This window comes from Rhincodon typus, chromosome 3 (assembly GCF_021869965.1).
Source record: "Rhincodon typus isolate 14 chromosome 3, sRhiTyp1.1, whole genome shotgun sequence".
Lineage (NCBI taxonomy): Eukaryota > Metazoa > Chordata > Chondrichthyes > Orectolobiformes > Rhincodontidae > Rhincodon > Rhincodon typus.
Genome location: NC_063334.1, coordinates 56,049,541 through 56,069,005, shown reverse-complemented (window position 1 = coordinate 56,069,005; position 19,465 = coordinate 56,049,541). Strand labels below are relative to the sequence as shown.

At 39.1% G+C, this 19,465-nt stretch overlaps 1 protein-coding gene across 1 annotated transcript in view; it reads right to left on the bottom strand.

Moving 5' to 3' along the window:
• Positions 1 to 782: 782 nt before the first annotated feature.
• LOC109932528 (ubiquilin 4) overlaps positions 783 to 19,465 on the bottom strand; it is a 24,975-nt gene continuing 6,292 nt past the window's right edge. The window contains exons 3-8 of the mRNA XM_048593444.1: positions 19,128 to 19,317; positions 18,274 to 18,422; positions 10,399 to 10,482; positions 9,551 to 9,666; positions 7,550 to 7,691; positions 783 to 3,223 (exon numbers count right to left, since the gene is read on the bottom strand). Coding sequence (XP_048449401.1) covers positions 3,065 to 3,223; positions 7,550 to 7,691; positions 9,551 to 9,666; positions 10,399 to 10,482; positions 18,274 to 18,422; positions 19,128 to 19,317 — 840 coding nt within the window. The 3' untranslated portion in view covers positions 783 to 3,064. The remainder of the gene's footprint in view (positions 3,224 to 7,549; positions 7,692 to 9,550; positions 9,667 to 10,398; positions 10,483 to 18,273; positions 18,423 to 19,127; positions 19,318 to 19,465) is intronic.

Sequence of the window (19,465 nt, the reverse complement as noted above, 5' to 3'; positions counted from 1 at the left end):
CAGAAAGGAGAAACATAGCTCATTGGCATGGTGTAAAGATGGTGTAACAATCTCTCCCTTGAAGTTAGCAAAATGAAAGAGCTGGTCATCAACTTCAGGAAGCTGAGTGGAGGATATGCTTCTGTCTGTATCAATAGTGCTTCACATTGTACAGCTGAAGAGGTGTACAGGAGAGGAGAAAAACCACTCAAGTCTAGAAGGAAACTTTAGGATACTGTAATGTATTCCAAATGTTTTCAATATCCTCAAGTTTGTGCTCACGTGCATTCTAGCAAACTTTTCCATTAAACCACACTATAGGACCAAGAGTGCAGTGAAACAAAGTTTGCTGTATTTTAAGTATAGATAGTGGCAAAGTGCACTGGAAGGAACCATTGCAAATTTGAGGGGCAATTCTGAAGAAAATGGCCATCTCTAAACATCTTAGTTTTTTTAAATACAGTTGCAATGGTATGAGAAAAGATGTAAAATACAGTGTGCCACAAGTAACGGTACTGTATCCACTGATTTTTTATTTGTATAAATGATCTGGATGTGAATATAGGAGGCATGGTTAATAAGTTTGCATGACACCAAAATTGATGGTGTAGTGGACAGTGGAGGAGGTTATCTCATAGTACAACACAACCTTATCAGATGGAGTTTCATTTAGATAAATGTGAGGTGTTGCATTTTGGTAAGGAAAACCAGGGCAGGACTTATACAGCCGATGGTAGGGTCCTGGGGAATGTTGCCAAACAAAGAGACCTTAGAGTGCAGGTGCATAGTTCCTTGAAGGTGGAGTCGCAGGTAGAGTCGTGAAGGTGGCATTTTGTACGCTTGCCTTTCATTGGTCAGAGCATTAAGTATAGGAGTTTGGATGTCACGTTTTGGCTGTACAGGATACTGGTTAGGCCACTTTTGGAATTCTAGTCTCCCTGGTATAAGAAAGATGTTGTTAAACTTGAAAGGGTTCAGAAAAGATTTACACGAATGTTGCTGGAGTTAGAGGGTTTCAGCTGTAGGAAGAGGCTGAATAGGCTGGGGTTATTTTCCCCGGAGCATCAGAGGTTGAGGGGTGACCTTACAGAGGTTTATAAAATCATGAGGGACATGGATAGGATGACTAGCTAAGATCTTTTTCCCAGGGTCTAGGAGGCCAAAACTAGAGGGTGTAGGTTTAAGGTGGAAAGGTGAAAGATTTAAAAGGGGACCTAAAGGGCAACTTTTCACACAGAAGGTGGCACGTATCTGGAATGGACTGCCGGAGGCTGGTACAATTACAACATTTAAAAGGCATCTGGATGGCATTTAAATAGGAAGGGTTTAGACAGATATGGGCCAATTGTTGGCAAATGGGACTAGATTAATTTAGAATCTCTGGCCAACATGGACAAGTTGTACCAAAGGGTCTGTTTCTATGCTATACAACCCTATGACTCTATTCACAATAATACCTCAGGCATTTTTCAGATGGATTGTTGAGATCTTGTATAGAGAGAATTGGTTACAAATACAATTGTAAAGGAATAAATGTTGTCTGCAGGAAAATATTTATTTTCCTTTCATGGATCATATTAACACTTACATTATTGTTGGAAAGAAGTTTTTCCAAAGTTTACCACAAGAGATCTGCTTTCCACTTTTGTATATGAACACCCTTGGAACTTCATAATTTGTAAACTAATCCAAAGGAGATCTACTAATGAATAAATAAGAAAATTCTTCCATCTAACAAATCTATCACACTGCAGCTGTAACATGTCAAAAGTGACATTGTTCTGGATCTAAAACACAATTTGTTTTTAACTCAGTGCTTAGAGAGGTTTAAAATGCGTGTTAATATTCCCTGATTGTTGACATCAGTTTAGTAATAATTACAATTAACTTGATTTGCCTATATGACCTCAAAAGGGAATAACAAAGGTTGGCAGTTACATTTGAAATATGTTGTTTGGAGATTACTCATTCCATAATAATGTATACCAGTGCTAAATCTAGAGAGATATCATCCTGATACCACAGATAATCAATGTTTTCCTCTTTAATTAATTTATGACAATTTTTAAAAGCTATTTCAAAGGAATGACAGCTACAGTATTACTGGACTATAAATCCTTAACAGGAATAGATGAGCAATTCAATGGCTTGCTTGTTAACAAAGGCACAAAACAATTTTTTTTAAATTCAGTTTAATGATCTGTGCACATAAAGTAATTGCTACTGATAAAAACTGACAGATTAAATATTTTGTACAAGGCAGTTCTGAGAAATAATTAGATTAATGTTACAAGTGACACTCAATAAAAAGTGCCACTTCAAGTTATAATGCACATACATATGCTTGGATTTTACTGGCCAAAGCCAATCTGCTGTAGTTGTAAGCACACAGTTTAGAATAAGGTGCTCATTAAAGCTGCACAAAGATTTGAAGTCATCCAGAATTAGGAAGCTCAAAACCACACTGCAATTGCATTCAACAAGACTAGAATGGTACTGAAATCTTTTCAGTGAAATAATATGCAATGAAGTACATTTTTATGCATTTCATTTTGTATATGAAGCAAATTAATAAATATTAGAGTTGGTGGTATCCTGCATTTAGTCTTTTTGATGCTATTTGCCTTAATGCATGCTTCAATCACGATATGCAATGGGCTGTCAGACACTGCGGCTTTGATCAGTTTCTTCTGCATCTCTTGCAAGTCTTTGTTCTATACAAATTGCTATCATGAGGCTACTGACTAGCTAGTTACTACTAGTTACTAGCTATTACAGCAAGACTTGAGATTTAAACAGATCTTCAGGTCAGACCACAAAACTTATTCACATGACTCAAGTTTCTAAAAATTATAAACGAAATAAAGTTTTTATGCATGCAATATCTTGGCCTGACCCAAAAAATCTCAATACTTATGTATTGTACAAATGCCTCTGTGCACTCATTTATAATGTCATTTCCTCCATCGCCAACTACAAGACTGAACCTCAGAAGTCAAGCTGAAAAGAGCATTTGCTTTTAAAGATTTAAGTGCTGATATATCAAAAATAAATTACAATTTCTTTGCAAGCTGCAGAACATTTGCTAAGATGGTTGAGAACCCAACAGCCTTTCAATGGCTGCATTGACGTCTCCACCTGTTGCTATTAGAGCTTGAAGATTGGCTTCACGATTCAGAAATCCCATTGCACTGAGCTGATCAAGTTGCTGCTGAAACTGTACCTCGGGATTCGGAGTCAAAGTCTGCTCAGCAATGACATGTAAAGGTAAGAAATGAAAAAAATGTCACTAGGTATTCTCTATTCATAATAAACAGAAGAGTATTTCACAGATCTGCAGGTGCCTATCTTCAGAAGTATGCATTGACAATGAGTGTTGACAGATTATACGATGGAGTACACTGTAATCAATGTAAACTGGTCTTCTGCCAACGAATAACTCCACTCTTGCATGCGCACACATTTTTAAACCGGCAGTCATGGAACTGTAGCTCAGTAGTAACACTGCAGGTTCAAGTCCCATCCAGAAACCTCAAAGGTTTTGAACTTAGAATATGATCAAAACAAAAATAATGCAGAACAGAATAAAACCAAAACAGTATTTATTCAAAGGCATGTACTTTTCCCTTAAACAGGTTCTTCAAATAAGCATTTGACCAGCTGCTTTCAACACACCACAAGCAATTTCACAGGCAGCTTACAGCAAAAGGGAAACAATTACCAAAGACAAAGACAATGCAAACCAAATGAAAATAGAAAATACTGGAAAGTATTCTGTAGAGAGAGAAACAGTTAATATTTTGGATTGGCAACCATTCATCAGAAGAAATGCTTAAACCTGTAGAATCTTTCCACTATTTCCTGCTCTCAATTTAACCTAGAAAAGTAATTTATTGCTTGAGAAGATCAATAAATTATATTAAAAAAACTATGGCTTGGAAAATACAATAATAGGAAGTAATAGGACGGTATGAAAGCATGGAGCCTCTTGCTTCAGCCAACTATCCAAACAACCGATATAAACAAAGAATTGCAGATGGCAGAAATCTGAAACAAAAACAAAATATTGTTGGAGAAATTCAGCTGGTCTGGCAACATCTTTGAACAGAAAACAGAGTTAACGCCGAGTACAACGCTGTTCTGAGGAGGGGTTGCTGGACTCAAAGTTAACATTTTTTTCTCCCCACAGATGCTGCCAGAACTGCCGAGTTCCTTCAGCAATTTCTGTTTTTATTGCTTTCCAAGCAACTGTTTGGTAATGTAACAGTCAAGGTTGCAACCAGCAGAAAGAAAATCAAAAATGACAATGGCATGAGATGTCATGTTTTAACTGCGTATGACAAAAGGAAAATCATTATTGCCTGAAAGATAATGTGGTATGAACAGGCCTGGAGAAGCCATCTACACGTCCTTATTAAATCCATTTACACTAAATATTGAACATGGGGCCAATATGTCCTACTGTAAGTGTGTTGAAGATTAATCTTGTCATTCATGAATTAAGTGAATTATCAAAAATGTCTTTAGTTGTATAGATCTGCTGAATGGGTAAAGGGTTTAACTAACAGTGTAGTACTGAGGTAGGGTAGAGTGCTGGAGGTGTTATCTTTCAGATATGATGTAAAACCAGGGCCCCATCTGCGCCATCAGGTGGGTATCAACAGCAAGCTCTCACCCCCAACCAACATCAATAAAACAGATTATCTAAGCTTTGCAGAACACCTACGCTCGGTTCGCACTAAACAATTGCACCTCCCAGTCGCGAACCATTTCAACTCCCCCTCCCATTCTGCAGACGACATGTCCATCCTGGGCCTCCTGCAGTGCCACAACGATGCTACCCGAAGGTTGCAGGAACAGCAACTCATTTTCCACTTGGGAACCCTGCAGCCCAATGGTATCAATGTGGACTTCACAAGCTTCAAAATCTCCCCTCCCCCTACCGCATCCCAAAACCAGCCCAGCTCGTCCCTAACTTGTCCTTCCTCCCACTTATCCCCTCCTCCCACCTCAAGCCCCACCCCCATCTCCTACCTACTAACCTCATCCCACCCCCTTGACTTGTCCGTCCTCCCTGGACTGACCTATCTCCTCCCTATCTCCCCACCTACACTCACCTTTACTGGCTCCATCCCCACCTCTTCGACCTGTCTGTCTCCTCTCCACCTATCTTCTCCTCTATCCATCTTCTATCTGCCTCCCCCTCTCTCCCTATTTATTTCAGAACCCCCTTCCCCTCCCCCATTTCTGAAGAAGGGTCTAGGCCCGAAACGTCAGCCTTCCTGCTCCTCTGATGCTGCTTGGCCTGCTGTGTTCATCCAGCTCTACACCTTGTTATCTCAGATTCTCCAGCATCTGCAGTTCCTACTATCTCTATCTAAGCATCGTATTGAGTTTTATAAAATCATAGGATTCTATAGGACATTTTATCCATTTGTTTCAGCCCTTCAGCAGCATTATCAATTTAGTTTTCTATCTCTTACCCCACAGCCTGCAAGCATTTTTTGGATTCCTTCTTAAAGTTACCATGCACCACTGTCAGATATTGCATTCCAGGTCATAACTGTAAGAAACTCATTTTCAGCTCTACTGTATTTGTCACTTCAAATGTGTGGCTCCTGGTTACTAACCCATCTGCCACTGGAAACAGTATGTCCTTACTTATTCAATCAAACCTTTCTGAACACATTACTTGACCTTCTGTGTTTGAAGGACAATTTGAGATTCTCTAGTTTCTCAATCTAACTGAGTTCCCCCATCACTAGTGCCATTCCAATAATTCTATTCTTCACTCTTTAAAACTTGCCCTCCTTCCAGAAGTGTCACTACCCAAAACCAAACAATACTCCAGCTGAGGTCTATCTCAATGATTTCTAAAGGTTTGATATAATGCTTTTAGTCTATGCTTCTACTTATAAATCAAAACCTCTGTTTACCACTTGTACTGCCAACTTCAAAAACAGGTCTTTATGATACTGCACTATTTTAAACATTAAACCATTTAGTTTATATTGCATCTTCCCATTCTTCCTTGCAAAACACATCTTACTGCTCTTTGTTACTTTGTATCTACCATGTGTTTGCCTGATTCATGAGTCTCTACCTTCCTACTTTTCAGAATTTCATTTTATTTTAAATTTGTTCATGGGATGTCAGCACTGCTGGCAAGGGCAGCTTTACTTACTATCTCTAATTGCCCTGAACAAGGTAGTGGTGAGCTGATTCTTGAATCACTACAGTTCATGTGTTGTACTATGAAGTCGTCAATGTTGTAGTATAATTTGCAAATTTCAATTATTGACAATTTTGCATCCATGTTCTTCTTTAATCCCATGGGCTTCAGTTTTGCCAGTACATCTATTACTTAGTGCTTTAACAAACACTATATACACACCAACTGCCTTATTCTTGTCAATCCTCTCCATTACTTTCTCATTGAACTCAAATCAATTCAGGTAAAAATTATTTGCCTTTTAAACAATCTGTATTGGCTACCATTGGTAAAATTATGCTTTTCCTAAATGACAATTAACTTTTATATTATTAGCTTTGAAAGTTTCTCTATTATTATCTTTAGATTCAATTGGCTTTGATTAGCCAATTATCACTTTTTGCTTTTTACTGGGATTTTTTTTTTTAAAATGGGGATTTATTGGGACTCTGGGATACACAATAACACAGTCGCCGAGTTGAGGCGGATAGCCAAGTTCGGTACCCACGAGGACGGACTCAACTGGGATCTTGGGTTCATGTTGCACTACGGGTGACTCCTTCCCCTCCCCGCCCTCTCTCTCTCACACACTCCCCCTGCCTCCTCCCTCTCCCCTCATTGTTTAATACATCCTCATGAGTGGTGTCACCCTTTGTTTTTTTTAAAAACTTATAAATTCTGTGTCTGATTCCAACTCTCTCACTAACACCTGAAGGAGCGAGGCTCTGAATGCTTGTTTTCAAATAAACCTGTTGGACTATAACCTGGTGTTGTGTCATTTCTGATCTTGTCCACCCAAATACAACACCAGCACCTCCACATCATTCTTTTTATGGAACAGGGCATACGTTTATATTCCTTCAACCCTCAGAAACCAGATTCATATCTAAGGGGTGAAGGATTGTGACTACAGCTCCACAATTTCCATGTTCCTACCCAAAGTGGCTGTCTTTTCCACTGATAACCTTTTACATGCCTCTTTAGCTTCTCTACTATCTTTCCCTGAAAATGTAACAATGGCAGTATTCTCTTCTCTAGTGAGCACAATCCTCTCCAGTGTAGCTGAGTACACTGTTTTATTCCCAAAAATCGCCCATCTGATCTCAATTAAGTAATTGTGGGGAAGCCCCAACACACCATCAGGTATTTCCCATTTATAATCTAGGGCTGCAACCTGAAAATCCAGCACCCTTCCAAGATCACAGGGCAATTTGAAGATTATGATGCAATTGGTTTATGAACAACTGAATTTCAATCCCATATAACAAGGACAACTACCCCTCTTGAGAGAGGCTGGAAACTCATTATTGTTCTACCATAATTTTTGATCAATTGTATTTTCATTTAATTTCCTACTACCTGTGAATTTGTCCCAGCTAATGCTTGCAACATCTGCTGCACAAAACGCTGTTGTCCATCAGTTCCCATTGTGCTGCTTGCTCCAGTGTTTTCATTTGAGCCAGGTGCAACTGTGCCAATTCCTCCAATACCACTGCCATACCTTAGAGAGAGAAAAATTAAACAGAATACTTCAAAGCTTCTAACAGAGAATAATGAGATATTATCAACATTAACACCATTGTACAAATAAAATGTTTCCAAAAGCTGTGTCACAAGCACTGTGCCTAAAATTGTGTCACATTTAATTTACAGCAATAAGCACAAACAAATATTTCAGCAAAAGAATACAGATGAGGTTTGTTCTGATGACTTTGTATGTCGTTCAAGTTGAAATAGCACTGATTACAGGTTACGTTTAACAGGAGCAAATTAAACAGATCAGTTAAATAAGCTTGAACAGAGCAAAATAGTCTTTTTCCCTAAAAAAAACGACTGCAGAAAACAGAAACGTGTGTTGTAGCCACATTAATAGCAACTTAGTCACAGCCTACATTAAAGTCCTTCAAAATAACAGTGATAACTGAAAGCACAGAGCACTTTTTTGTCAAGTGAACCCTTTGGTTTGTTTTTGCATAAGTTTTAACAAGGAACAAAGTGATCAGATTTGTAAGTGATACAAGTCAGCTTTTTTTTAAACTCGAGAGAAGCAATGCATAGTGCTGCAGGGGCTTCATAAAAAAAATGCTATAAATGTGCCTTCTCAAAAGAAGGATCTTTCACAGGTTGCAGTCTTAGCTGGCTAGGGTAGCATGTGTTACTTATTCCTAGCTGCTCAAGAGATTAATGAGCTGCCTTCTTCATCCAGTGCAGTCTGTATGATCTAAATACACCATATATTGTTAGGAAGGGAGTTCCAGGATTTTGATCCAGCTACAGTAGAGGTAACAGTATTCCTGGTCAAGTCAAGGTGTTGTACAGGGAATGAATGCTGAAGGTGATAGATGGGATGCCAAATAGCAGGTTTTGTCCTAGATGGCACTGGGCCTCTTCAGTGTTGAACAGACACTCATCTAGACAAATCGAAAAATATTCTATCATACGATTGATCTGTACCTTGCAGATGATGGACAAGCTCGAAAGTCAGGAAGCAAGTTGCTCATTGCAGAACGCCTACCCTCCAACTTCTGTTGTAACCAGATAGTTATATGGCTAGCCCAATTCAATTTCTGGTCAATGGTAACCCCCAAGATGTTGATAGTGGGGGATTCAGCAATGGTAATGCAATTGAACATCAAGGGGCAATGGTGAGATTCTCTCTTGTTAGAACTCACTACTGCCTTGCACTTAAGTGGCAGGATTTTGATCCAGCTACAGTGGAGGACCAGGAATACTGTTACAAGTCAAGGTGTTGTACTGGGACATCCATGCCACATATCAGCTCAAACCTGAATGTTTTGTCTGTCAGGCTCGGCTGTGAACACAGACTTTCTTCAGTGTCAGGTACTACAATCAGCTACAAGTCCAGATCTAACTTTATGATGGAAGAAAGCTCATTAATAAAGCACTTGAAGATTGTATGCACGGTTGGGCCTAGGGCATCATTGTAAGCAATGCCTACATTAAGAGGAAGCAAATTAGACTGGTCTAAGTCTATAGCTGTGGTCAGGAAAATTCTAAGAAACTAAGACTTGATTACAAGCCAAACCTGGATTGTCTGTACTTCATATAATAATTATATTTAATCCATATTAATCCCAGTGTCAACTACACTTCGATACATTAAACACGACTAACTTTCGAGCAGAAACTGAAACACGAGGGAAAAAAGGAATTGAAGAATATATTGATTGGGTTAGATGGAGATGAATGGGAGAACATTCATATTGACCACAAATGCAAGCATAAACCCATAGGAGCAAATGGCCTCATTATTTTTACAAAACAATATTATTTAGGTCTAACAGTATTTTCATTTATTCTTGGAACAGCAAATAACTTGTTCCATTGCAAAACTCTTACCCTGGCAGAAGCCCTGGGGCCTCGGTAGATAAGGTCTGCAGGCCTTGCTGAATCTGTAGCAAAGCCTGCATGGCTCTTGGATTTGACATAGCAGACAATGTTTCAGGGTTCTGCATCTGAAATTACAAGAAGATGGTAGCTTGGTTAAGGCTGAAAAGTTTGAGTTTCATACATTTTTGCAGCATAAGCTTTAAGAGGCTCCAGCACACACTGCAGCATTGGTACAATTCACCAAACGATTGAGTCAGAATTGGTACTAGATTGCACTACAGAACTAGCAGCTATACATCTGCAGGCCATCAATAAGAGTTGCACATTTTATCAATGTTTAAGTCAATTCAACCTCCACAGAGTAGAGTAAGAAAATGCAAGTTACCATAGATCATTGCATATTGCACCAATGTGGTGGTAAAATCATGAGGGAGAAGGGTACACCAGAATGAGGACAAATTTGGATTGTACTGAGAAACATTTGACCAATGGATCTTGGATTTTACACAGTACCACAACGTTTTGTGAAGTTTTAAGAAGGTGGTTTATCGAGTATAGCTGAGGGGGTATCCAAGACCACAGAGGATTTAATGTATTTATTTGCAGATTGTGAAGCATGCAAAGTAAACGAAATGTGAATAGCTAAACCAATTTAATCCACGTACACTAGCAAAGATTAAACCATTTTATGCATTATCTTTAGATCTTAGATGTGGATGATCTGTAACAGATCATTTTACTTTACAGCACTCATACAATTTATCTGTGCAATGATGGTGTATATTTACACCATCCACCTACTCTCAATCACGAGCAATTTCTGACTGAGGAAATTAAGCCACAAACAACTGATTTACCTGCTGTAGAAAGTTAGGGATCTGTTGCCTCATTTGGTCTTGTAGCTGAGGGTTTCCAGCAAACAATGGATTGTTCAGCATGATCTGCAATATACAAAGAACTGCCTCAGCTCATTCATTTGAATGAATCTTTTATTTTCTGATATTGTGTTACAATAGAACCTTGTTAACAAATCTGACCAATTTGTTTACTTCACAGAGTATGCAATAAGTATACTACGTGTTAGCTCAAATCTAAACAAGAATCACTTCAACTTTGATTAAAATATTTCCATTGCAATTATAAAAACGTAATCATTAAAGTGTTGTTTCAATTGTTCAACTTTGAAAATTATACTAGCCTCTACGAATTAAGTTCTGAGATATATTAAGTTATTCAATGACAGACAAGACAATGTTACAAAGTATCGGCTCCCTCCCAAAAAGTACCACACAGTCAAACATTAGTTTGTTTAAAGTGAAACAATTTCACAAAATTAGGACACAAGTAGCTACATGTTTGCCAAAGGTCCAACAACTAGGAAAGAGAAAAGGAGAAATGGAAACGTTTGGGGTAGAATTCAAGAACTTAGGCCCAGGTGGCTGAAGGTATAATGGTAAAGTGATTAAAATCAGATGGGAGATGATGGTGTAGTGATAACAACACTGGACAAATAATCCAGAGGCACAAGTTAGTGCTCTGGAGCTAGTGGAATGTTAATTTAATTAATTAAATCTGGAATTAAAACCTAATCATCAGTAATGATATCAAAAGAGCTAGTACTGATTGGTTGTTTAAAAACTCATCTGATTCACTGCTGTCTCTTACAGAAGGAAATCTGCCACCATTTTGTTTGGTTTGGTCTACATGTGACTTCAGATTCAGTGTGGTTAGTCTTAATTTAAAAAAAAAACATTTATAGGGTATGTACATCACTGGCTAAGCTAGTATTTATTGTCCATCCCCAAGTGCTATTGAAAAAGGTGGTTGTGAGTTCACTTCTTGAACCACTGCAGTCCATATGATATAAGTGCATACCCAGGAAGGGAGCTGCAGGAACATTGATATAGTTTCAAGACAGGCTGTTGGTGGCTCACAGAGGATCTTGAAGATGGTGGTGCTCCCATGCATCTGTAACCGTGGTCCTCCTTTGTGGAGGTTGCAAGTTTCGTAGGTCCTATTGCGGGAGCCTTGGAAAGGTCTCACAATGCACCCTGTAGATAGTATGCACTGCTACCACTGCGCTTTCAAGGTGAAGGGAATGACTACTGAAGGTGTTGGATAGGTTGCTAATTAAGCAGCTACTTTGTTTTGGATAGTATCCATTTCTGCAGCAGAAACAGGCCATTGAACACATCGAGCCTTCTTTGCCATTCAATGAGATCTGATAATCCCAATTCCAATCTTTTGCCCTTTCCCCATAACCCTCAATTCACTTACTGGTTAAAAATCTGTCCAACTCAGCTGTGAATATGCTTAATGACCCAGTCTCACTAGTCCTCTGCAATAAAGAAATCTATGGATTCACCACATCTCTGCCTTAAATGGATGACTCCTTATTCTAAGATTAAGCCCTCTTGTCCTAGTCTCTCCCACAAGGGAAAATACTTTTCCACATCTACACTGTCAAGTCCCCAACAAAACCTGTATGTTTCAATAAGATTGTATCTCATTCTTCTAAACTCCAATGAGTTCAGCACATACCTGACATCAGCGCAGTGAATTTTCTCTGTACTGCCTCCAAGTCTTTCTCTCCTTAGAGAAAAGTATTCATAGTATTCCAGCTGTGGTCTGAATAGTGTCCTGTATAGTTTTAGTAAGACCTCTGAAGTAAGGCCAAAATTCCATTTGCCTTCCACATTATCTGATGAACTTACATGCTAACTTTTCACGATGTCTGCATGAGGACTCCCAAATTCTTCTGTTCAATAGCTTTCTGTAGTCCTTCTCCATTTAAATAATATTCAGATCCTCTATTCTTCCTGCCGAAGTGTATAACCTCATATTTTCCCACATTATATTCCATCTGTCAAGTTTGCTGACCATTTGCTTAACTTGTCTATATCCCTCTGCAAACTCTGTCATCCTCACCACCTGCCTTCTCATCTACTTTTATGCCATCACAAACCTGGCTACAGTACATTGACTTTTCTCAATCAAGTCAATAATATAGACTGTAACTAAGCATGATCCCTGTGGCATCCTCTATTAGTTAGCCAATCCTGTACACTAATATACTACCTCCAACACCACAGGTTCTTAAGTAGCTGAACATGTAGTACCTTATCAATTGCCTTCTGAAATTTTGTATATTTTGTCCATTGCATCCCCTTTACTTATCCTGTTTGTTACCTCCTCAAAGAGCTCCATTAAATTTGTTAGGCATGATTTCCCCCTTCATGAAGCCAGGCTGATTCTGTTTGATCGTATGAATTTCGAAATGATCCTACTGCATCCTTTATAATAGTCTCCAACATTTTCCCCAATATGATGTTAAGCTAACTGGCATTTAGCTACCTGTTCTTTTTGGTCTCCCTCCCTTTATAAATAAAATTCATTTATGAAATTATATTGGCAATTTTCCAATTCTTGGGAACTTTTCTACAATCTAAGGATTCTAGTGCATCCACTTCCTCTGCAGTTACTTTTTTTAAATATCTTAGGCTGCTCCCATCAGATATAGGAGACTTATAGGTCGTTAGCCCCATTAGTCTCTCTTTTTCTCTCGTGCTAGCCATGGTGTTTATTTGCTCTCCTTTTGCCCCTTGATTATTTAGTAATTGTGAAATACAATTAGCATCTTCTACTAATGTACTTATTCAACTGCTTTGCCATTTCCCAGCCTCATTCTCTAAAAGGCCTGTGTCAACATTGGTCTTTCTCTTCCTTTTAAACAGTTTCTTGCTGTCCATCTTGATATTATTTGCAAGTTCACCTTCTCTCTCTATTAGTTTAGGTAATTTTTGTTGGCTTTTAAAAAAAAACTTTACCAACCCTCTGGCTTACCAGCAATTGTTGCCACATTGAATGCCTTTTTCTTTTGATTTTATGCTATAACTACAATTGGCTTATCCTCTTCTCACTGGGGCATATTTTTGCTGTGAGACATGAACTATTTTCTTAATTGCCTACCATTGTTCCTCAACCTGTCTTTCCTTTCCCAGTCTACTCCAGCTAGCGCTGTCCACATTCCTTTACAATTACTCTTAAAGTTTGTCAAGCTTATATTGTTAGAGCTGCACTCAGTGAGTGGACAGTATTCCACTGCACTTCAGATTTGTGCTTTGTAGACAGTAGGAGGCTGAGAGGTGACTTTATAGAGATTACAAAATCATGAGGGGCACAGATAAAGTGATTAGCAAAGGTCTTTTCCCCAGGGTAGGGGAGTCCAAAACTAGAGGGCATAGGTTTAAGATGAGAGGGGAATGATTTAAAAGGGACCTTAGGGGCAATTCATTTACAGAGGGTGATGCCTATATGGTACAGACTATCAGAAGAAGTGGTAGAGGTGGGTGCAATAACAACATTTAAAAAGACATGTGGACAGGTTTAGAGGAATGTGGGCTATATGCAGGCAAATGGGTCTAGTTCAGTTTAGGAACCTGATCAGCATGGATGATTTGGGCCAAAGGGCCTGTTTCCATGCTGTATGACTGAGATGGTAAACATGCATGGGTTTTGATTTGATTTGACTTATTGTCACATGTACTGAGATACAGCGAGAAGTATTGTATTGCATGCTAACCAGACAAATCATACCTTACATTGGTACATCAGGGTAACATAACAGAGTGCCGAATACAGTGTTACAGCTACAGAGAAAGTACAGAGAAAGATCAACTCAAATATATGAGAGGTCCATTCATAAGTTTGATAACAATGGGGAAAAAGCTGTTCTCAAATGTGTTTTCAAACTTTTGTATGCTCTCCCCGATGGAAGAGGGTGAAAGAGAGTATAACCAAGGTGGGAAGGGGTCCTTGATTATGTTAGCACCTTTCCCGAAGCAGCAGGAAGTGTAGACGAGTCAGTGGAAGGAAGGCTGGTTTACATGATGGACTGAGCTGTGTTCACAATTTCTTGTGGTCTTGGGCACAGGACTTGCCATACCAAGCTGTGATGCATCCAAATAGGATGCTTTCTATGATGCATCTATAAAAATTTGTAAGAGTCATTGTGGACGTGCCTAATTTCTTTAACCTTCTGAAGAAGTAGAGGCGTAGTGTTTTCTTGACTGTAGTGTCAATGTGGATGGACCAAGATAGATCATTGGTGATATTTACTCCTAGAAATGTGAAGCTCTCTACCATCTCCACCATTGATACAGAGAGGGGCATGTCCTGCTTCCTGAGGTCAATGACCAACTCCTTTGTTTTGTTGATATTGAGGGAGAGATTGTTGTCTTTACACCAAGCCACTAAGCTATGTTTCTCCTTCCTGTACTGTTATCGTTGTTTGAGATGCAACCCATTACAGTGGCGTCATCTGCACATTTCTAAGTGGAGTTAGAATGGCATTTGGCCACACTGTCATGCCAGGAGGAGTAACTCGCCACAGAATTCCCAACCTCTGACCTGCCACAGTATTCACATGGCTAGACTAGTTCTGTTTCTCGTTAATAGCAACCCTCCAGGATTTGAGGAATTCAGTGATGGTAATGTCAAAGGGTTAAGATCGGATTCTTTCTTGTCTGGCATGAATGTTACTTGTCATTTGTCAACCCAAGGCTGAATGCTGTACAAGTTTTGCTGCATTTGGATACTGACTGTTTCAGTTGCTGAGGAGTTGATATGGTGTCAAACATTGCACATCCCCACTTCTAACCTTATGATGAAGGAAAGTTCATATTGATGAAGCAGCTGAAGATGGTTGGAACAAAAACAGAAGTTGCTGGAAAAGCTCAGCAGGTCTGGCAGCATCTGTGAAGAAAACATCAGAGTTAACGTTTCGGGTCTGGTGACCTTTCCTCAGAACCGGTTGGACCTGGTTTCCTAACCTGAGGAACTCAAGGGTCCTTGAGGTGGCAATGTCCCTAACTCTGAACTAGAAGGCCCAGGTTGAAGTTCCATTTGGTCCAGATGTGTAAGATCTCTGAACAAGGCGATTAGAAAACGCCAACTCAGAAGAACTGCTGCAGTGACATCCTATAGCGGAGATGATGGAATTCCAATGAATGTGATTGACAGGGCCTCAACTATGTCAGATTAATCTCTTGCACTTCCACCCTCACCTCTTCTTCCTGCCAGAACGATAATAGGGTTCCACTTATCCTCACTTTTCATCCCTCCTACAGTACTCACTCTTTGTTTTTAAGTGTGCACGGATCTGTGAAGTCTATACGTTGGCAGATCAATTAGGGTGTGGAATCACATGGTGGTGACACAGCTAACCAGCTCAGACAGAATATTGCCCAAAGTGAAAGTATCATTTTTCGCCACTTCTGGCAGGACACCACCACCATACACATCCTCCACTCTCCTGTCAATGATCCATGGGGAGCATTCCCTCCATGACACCTTGCTCCACTCTTCCAAACACCTAATGCTTCCTCATTCCCCATGACACATGCCCATGAAATCACAGGTCCATCGCTTGCCTGCTGACATGTATCCTCAACTGTCCAAAGCCCAAAACCCAACTTCAAGATGAAGCAGCATTTTACTTGCACTTATTTAAATCTAGTCTATTGTATTCACTGCTAATAAATATGGTCTCCATTACATTGTTGAGATGAAACACAGACTGGACTGGGAGACTGCAAAACACTGGCTCACTTTGCAGAATGCCCCCACTCTGTCTATTCATTGTAGGATTGTTTAGTCCTCTCTAATTCATATTGCTTTTGCGATTTCGCATGCAGTCCTGTGTAGTTACTTTACTTGGTTAATATCTGTTTTAGACAGATCTGGCACTGCTCCAGTTAATGCCCTCCTGTACTCTTCACTTAACCAAGGTTCATACCCTGGCTTGATGGTAATGGTAGAATAGGGAATATGCTGGGCCATGTGACTGAATACAATTCTCCAGCTGAATGCCTACAGCACCTCCTGAATGCTCCGTCTTGAGTTGCTAGATCTATTAAAAAAAAATCTATCTACCTCATTCAGTCCAAAGCAGGACTAAAGACCTAAAACTAACTTTAAGGGTAGTTTGAGATGGGCCTTGCCACCAGCACCCATATCCAATGAAATAACTTACAAACGATGAATTAAAGAAGCACAGATATCTGAGAGGTGTGTGGCTAAAGGAGATTAGAGGTGGAGGAGAATTGGAAAAGAAGAATGAGAATTTCAAAAGAGGTGTTGCCTGACCAGGTGACAACCTAGATCAACAAGCACTGTGGGAACTGGATTTGGAGACAGGCTACGCACAGAGTTTTTGTGATACTGAGTACACTAAATAGGGTCATTGGCAAGCGTGTGTTGAAATTATTGGGAGCACCACTGATCAGAGTTTCAGCAGATGAGCTAAGGCAGGAGTGAAGTGGAAGTAGATGCTCTTAGTAATGACATGGATTATGTAGTAGAAGCTCATTCTGAGGTGAAATATAACTCTCAAGGTTGTGAACACTTTGCTTCAGCCTCACAGTTGCCATGGAGAGTAATGTCATTAAGAGACATGTTTGTGACAAGGATTAAAATGCTATTATTTTTCCCAGCATTTGAGTGGAGGAAAATTTCTGCTTACCTTGTTCTAGATGTCAGACAATCAATGTGACAATTTAGAGACAGAGGAATAGTTAAGAGACTAGATGGTGAGAATGAGATGGATTTGTAGTAACTGGCACTCAGTTTTCTGTGGCTGCGACCAGGTAAATAGAAGGGGCCTCAAGGATTTACCTTTGGGAAACACCAGAAGTACAGCCATGTGGGAGTAGAAAGATAACCTATTACAGGTGATTCCCTAGCTGCGACTAGATAGATACAAATGGAACTTGAAGGCAATCCCACGTATTTGAAGGGAGAGAATGCAGTCAACCTGTCAAAGGCTGCAGATGCCCTTTTACTAAGACGGGTGAGACGGAGGAGATTTCAAATAGGGGTTCTGATCCAATGAGATATCCAGTAATACTCTTTAGTGTTGGATCAGACCAAGATCAAGTTCAGCCGTAATGGAAGCCCACAATCAAATAACAATGGAAATTTCTAGACTGACATATTAACTATGGATCTTTTTTGATCAAAAAATATCTAAATTAAAAGATTAAAAAGGAAGAAATTGAGAGATAAACAATTTTATTGGCGCTGATTGTACTTAAAAAAGTGATTATGAAGTCAAGTTGAAAAACAAAATCACCACCAGTTGAAATAACAGACATCAAATCTACAGATCACAATTTTGCAATACAATTCAAAGCTTAATGTTCATTACTTTGGACCTTTGAACACCAAAGTCTTAAGTGACCAATTAGTTACCAACATTCAAAACATAATTGGTTAACCTTAAACTCAAAAGCAGTGTAGCTTCAAAATTTCAGACAGTAGCATTTCCATCTCTGTTAGAAAATTGTAGTTTGAAATTCCAATCTGGAACATCACTACTTAAGGTGACACTGCACTAGTGTGCCTGTGTTACATTGTCACCTGCACTATTGTTTGTATGAGACATTAAACTGAAGCTGGTCTGTTTTAGGTCAGTATTAAAAGGTCTGTTGTATTAAAAGTAGAATAGGGAGCTTTCCAAATTGTTAGCATCAAGACTTTTCCCTCAACTAACATCACCGACAAATATTAATTTGACAATTTATCTCAATTCAGTTTTTTTGTGGAGCAGAATGGTGGTCATATTTATATGTTAAATGCTGTTCTTTAAATATGTCACATTATTTCAAAATACAAACGCTACTGTCTGGTACATTTAATTTATAGAGACTACAATGAGATATCTGGGTCTGTACCTGTGCAGCAAGATCAGGATTCTGACTCAGGGATTGCATTATACTCCTCATGTAAGGCGCTGAGAGCATGTTCTGCATGAGCTGTGGGTTTTCTGTGATCTGCTGCAATAAGCTCTGCATACCTGGTGTGTTGAACATACCAGATCCTGCTGTGGAAAAGATCATTAAATAAGTTTAGAACTTCACAAACATAGGTTGGTAATGGATGCTCCAGTAGGTTACCCCTAGAACTGAAATCCTATGCCCAGGATTAGTATGCCAGTGGTGTAGATATGGGAGAGGTAAAGAGGGAGGGACAAAAAAAAAAACAAAAAAAAAAAAAAAAAAAAACAGAAAAAAAAACAGGAAAACAAAATGAGAAGGTAAGAGATACAGCAGGAGAGGGAAAGACATAAAAGGAAATAGAAGAAGAAATATACTTATCACGAGATGCCTACCATTAAGAAATGCCAAATTTTCACTTGGCACAGCAGAAGAGAGCTCTTAAGAAGGATGATGCAATGTCTATTTAGAAACATTTGTACATTAAGAACTTCTTTGTAGTGTATTGCAAGCCTTTGGAAGCTTTTCTTTAGAAGAATCAAAATATTAAACAATAGAAACAAAGATTGAGTTATCGCTCATGAATAGTTTTCTTTGCAGGACACTAATTTAACAAAAATCTTAAATGCAATTCTAGCATGTACTGGACTCATCTTACATATACTGGTTAAGCATTCAATTTAATAAACTCATTAACGAATTTATAAGTTTTTGCAATTTGTGGTTTTAACTAGTGGAAAGAAAAAGAACCAATGAATGAAATGCGTACATTCTCTCGAGCTCTTGTACCATTGCTGACAAAGGAATTTTACCTCCCAATCCAGCTCCTAGACTTGGCGTTGTAGACTGACTGGTAGTTGCACCTGTGGTTGTACTCGTAGGGGTCTGTGAACTTGACAGGGAAGCCCAGGGATTAGGCAAAGGGTCTCGGTTCTCTGTACGTGATGGCTGATTGCCTCCATCAGGATTACTCACCAAGGATGCAAAAGGATTGCCCCCAAACTAGAGTAAAAAATGAAACACAATCTAGTCTCTACAAAGCAATAATCAGTCTTTTCATTCCATCTTTTAATGATGTTGAATGCTTAACATACCTATAGGTCATGTCCCAACTTACTGATGTCAAAAACATAGCTCAATTTTCATTTAA